Source organism: Carlito syrichta, unplaced genomic scaffold, assembly GCF_000164805.1.
Source record: "Carlito syrichta isolate Samal-C Ts95f unplaced genomic scaffold, Tarsius_syrichta-2.0.1 Scaffold306858, whole genome shotgun sequence".
Taxonomy (NCBI): Eukaryota; Metazoa; Chordata; class Mammalia; order Primates; family Tarsiidae; genus Carlito; species Carlito syrichta.
In genome coordinates this window covers 309,283-313,544 of record NW_007250954.1, presented here as the reverse complement: position 1 = coordinate 313,544, position 4,262 = coordinate 309,283, and the positions used below count along the sequence as shown (strand labels likewise).

The 4,262-nt window shown below is 40.5% G+C and overlaps 1 protein-coding gene across 1 annotated transcript; it reads left to right on the top strand.

Annotated features, from left to right (window-relative positions):
* The first annotated feature begins 1,994 nt into the window (after positions 1-1,994).
* On the top strand, positions 1,995-3,685 carry PRR32 (proline rich 32). The gene is made up of 2 exons (XM_008063475.1): positions 1,995-2,014; positions 2,809-3,685. Exons 1-2 carry the CDS (start codon positions 1,995-1,997, stop codon positions 3,683-3,685), a joined length of 897 nt encoding a protein of 298 aa, XP_008061666.1.
* Positions 3,686-4,262: the final 577 nt, after the last annotated feature.

The following is a 4,262-nucleotide window of genomic DNA, read 5'->3' as shown; positions in this document are numbered from 1 at the left end:
GTTAAAATATTCCATCATTGCAATCATTTGGTAGGCATTAAGAGTTTCCTAGGTCTTCATTGCTATTATTCAGAAAAAATACAAACTATTATACATAAACAATTTATGCAAATATGACTTGCCAATTATTAGCAGGCATTAAACCAAGATGCAATATTTTTCTCTGATATGGCAAGTACTAAAGGTCTTTAACACTCCACCACAATTATATTGCTAATAATAAGTTAGATTTTACATAGGAACAAAATTATAATAAACTGAAGTAAGAATAGAAACTGAAGCTTAGAAATCAAAAAGTTTCTTAACAGTGAACGGTGTTAGGCAAGTGAGTAGATTCCGCTGGGAAACATACTTGAAGCATGCAGTTTTCAACTTTCAATGAGATAAAAACACTCAGCTGTGTATAAATGGAGACAAGGCATCCTGGAAGGAAGATATGGACTTGGAGAGGCAAAAGGTCATTTCCATCATGAATTTTGTTGCTTTGCATTAGTATCTTGTACTTTTGCATTATTCCCTCAGTCCCTTTCTCTCTATCTTTCCCTTCCACACACACACACACACACACACACACACACACACACACACACAAAATACACACATACACACATCATGTTTCTATAAGTTGAAACACGTGTTTTGAGACTGTCAATTTTTCTTAAGAAAAAATAAGCCGGGCTCCGTGGCTCAGCCTGTAATCCCGTGCCTTTGGGAGGCTAAGGTGAGTGGATTGCCTGAGCCCGCGGGTTCAAGACCCGCCTGGGCAGCGAGACCTCATCTCTACAATAAATCAAAAAATCAGCTGGGCATAGTAGCGCACGCCTGTAGTTCCAGCTACTTGGAAGGCTGAGGCGGAAGGATCGCCGGAGCCCAGCAGGTCGAGGCTGCGGTGGCTGGGAGCGGCCACTGCACTCTAGTCTGGGTGACCTAGTGAGACTCCAATTAAAAAAAAAAAAGAAAGAAAAAACAGATATGTATTACTGTTGAACTGCAGCAGCATCTACTGTAGCACAATACTGATGTTGAGAATAAAGAAAATGTTATCTTCAAGGTCTAGTATCATAGCAAAAAACATAGGTAAATTAAAGGAGGTGAGCCAAGTTCATGAATTTGTCCAGGAGCAACATTAGTAATTTTGGATGAGGGGATGATCATTGTAACTCCAGAGCAAAGTTCTTTGTGCAAAAAAATTGCAAGACAAAATCTGAGCTAATATTCATAAAGTTATGATACTTGCTGTGCCTTTTATCTCCCTCTCCCCACCTAAGAGAAATTTTCTCAACTCTACTACAGAACATATATACACACACACAAAGCTGATAAACTAGTAGGCAGAATGAAAGAAAGAACTGTCAATTGAGGGACTAAAAAATAAAAAATGAGATAATTTGAGGAATTTTTACAGTGCTATTTCTGCTTCATACTCATAGATTAAAAAACAATATAACTCCCCAAACTTCTATTTTCCATCAAGTTAATAACATGCATTCTCCCAAAATGGTAATTTATAAAATTAAGCATGGTACTCTGTTCGATGTTTATATTTCCAAATGTGAGAAAGAGACTTGACAACTACCTTTAATAACTAAAACTTCAGAAACAGTTCTTAGCAAAATATCATGCCTTCATGACTTCTAAATCATTCTTGAAATGATTTGTCTTTTCAACTGACCTGCAGCAGCATTAATGTAGTAAATATCTTTACTATCCATCTACTCTTGTGCAAAAAGCAGTCCCACTTTTAGCTTCAAAGGAGTGTCACAGATTCATTTCCCCCTCCCAATTCCTTTACTCCCTCCCTTCCCTAGCAACTGGTAACCCCAGAAAGAGAACTCTAAATCTAGAAAGAAGCAGTTGGTCCCTGACTTCATTTGAGTTGCCAAGCCTCTCTAAGGCAGAAGCGCAAGACATATCTCCAGACTAACTTGGCCTGTGTGGGCGTTCAGCTGATTTTCTCCACCACTTCACGAAGGCCATCCTGATTAAATTTCTCCATGGCTTGTACTGAAAATGTGTAAGTACAAAACCTAGTAAAACTGTTTAATTTTGAAGGAAAAAGCAGTTTGAAATGCTTTACTGTGTAACTGACACAGGAATGAGTGGGTTGGAGAAGGTGTAGGAAGGGATCACAGGTAAAATTTTAAGAATATAAACTTAGGCACTAAGAATCCTGTATCTAAGAGAGGCCGCTTTGAAATGGAATTTTGAAATAAAAGTTGCAAACCCCTTGTCTAAGCACTGAGGCTTAAACATGAGGAAATTCTTACTCTGGGGTGTGATATAGGTTGAATGAAAGGAAATTTTAACAAAATTTGGCATGAATGTTGAATCACGCTTCAAAAAGAGGAACTGGAGTGTTTGTTAGCATAACTAACCTTTCTTTGACTTCTATGGAGACAAGTATGTTTCTTCTCATAAGACTTTCAGAACACTCATACCAGAATCTGAATGCCAGGTTTACTGAATCATAGATCCTACAGGGACTTGCAAGAACTGGTATTTTCTATTATATGCCTATTATTAAGCTATCTGAGTCTTCTAGGCTTCCTTGATGCCTTGTGGAAGTTGGGGAATGAGGAATGGAGTAGGGTCACTAGGCAACCATGATAAGCAATCATATAGCCTTGTGCTAAAACCACCTGGGAAATGTTGATAGTCTGAGAAATTATTCGTTTGGCTACATGTGGGGGAGGGAGGCCACTCTTTTTTTTCTGGTATATTTCAGTGAGTTCAGTCAATAACATTTTAGATATTTTCTGGACACTGCATTTCCGTTTTTATTAGCTTTTTGATTTTTGTTTTCGCAAGCCTTGGAGACCATGCCCCTTCATCTATAGTGGTAGCTGTGGACAAAAATGGGAACCGGGAGCTGTGCTGCAACATTCCCCTGCAATGTCCGACTTCCATGCTGAAGAACAATGCAGAGACCTGGGGCCACCCTCACGTCCCGCTGAGACCTCCTGTCAATGGGCTGACCGATCTGGAAAGACAGCAACTGGAGCGTCCCTCTAAGAGAACAGGATCCTACATTCCTGTCAATAGTTCGAGAGCTCTCAGACATCTCTATGTGCCACCACCTGCTGTTGCAGAAGAGTCCCTAGCAACAGTAAAAGTAAATAGCTCTGAGGGGTTGGCAAGTCACAGGCAGAAGGGACAAGATTCTATTAATGTGTCCCAGGAGATCTCTGGCAGCCCTCCTGCACTGATGGTAGGAGGCACATGGGTCAGCAGTGGGAGCACTGAGAGAGCTGGCAATAATGCAAAGCTATATGTGACTTTGCCACAAGGTAAAGGGTTCTTTCCAGCCAGGGGCCCACAAGTAAGAGCCCCCCCACATATCCCCACTCTTAGATCGGGGATAATGATGGAGCTGCCTTCAGGAAACACTAGAATGGCCTGTAAAGGAAGGCTGGCTTGTGTTTCTTTCCCACTTGGGGACCCACGACACCGTGTGGATAATTGGCCAAGGCCTATACCTTTGTCTTCCAGTACCCCAGGTTTACCTTCTTGCTCTACTGCTCATTGTTTCATACCTCCTCGACCTCTGAATTTCAATCCATGTCTTGCTATGCCTATTGCTTTTGCTCCTCCCCTGATATTTGGTCCTCCACTACCTTCTTATTTTACCCATTTCTGTTCTGGGGGAATGCCTGCCCCTGCATCCTCAAACAGAGAGCACAACTGAAGGCAAAAAAGAAGAAAAAATAAACGGGTGGGGGAAGAGGTGAAAGTTACTCATTTTTGCTTTTATATTTGAAGCATCATAGCTTCTCACATTGTTTAGCACTAATGTGGCTTGCATATTTGGAGACTCAATAAAGATTACAATGTTTGAAATATTGTGAATTATTATTTAAATGCCACGCCAGGAGCCTAAATCTTAGATTTCTTTCTACCCTTAAGGTAATTAAAGCAGAAACAAACCTGTCAGTGTTTTCTAAATAGCTTAGTAAAATCCCTTTAGTGTTTTCTATTGAGTTGTTTTGTAGTGTGACTAGAGAGAGGACCAGTTGGATTCTTGTTAGGTTAAGTCTAGGGTGGGGAATTTATACATACCTAAGGTTATTTATAAGGGTTGCTCAGAACCGGGTGGCTGAATTAATATAAGGTCCATAAAGGCAGCCCAAAGTTCAGATAATAGGGGAAAATGTACAAACAATAGAAGAAGCCAGAAGAGACCGAGGTGAGAGTAATAAGAGCCTTCTTAGAACACTGCTTCAAAGTGAACTTGTGTTTTCCTCTCCTCCTTTCACTATTGCTGA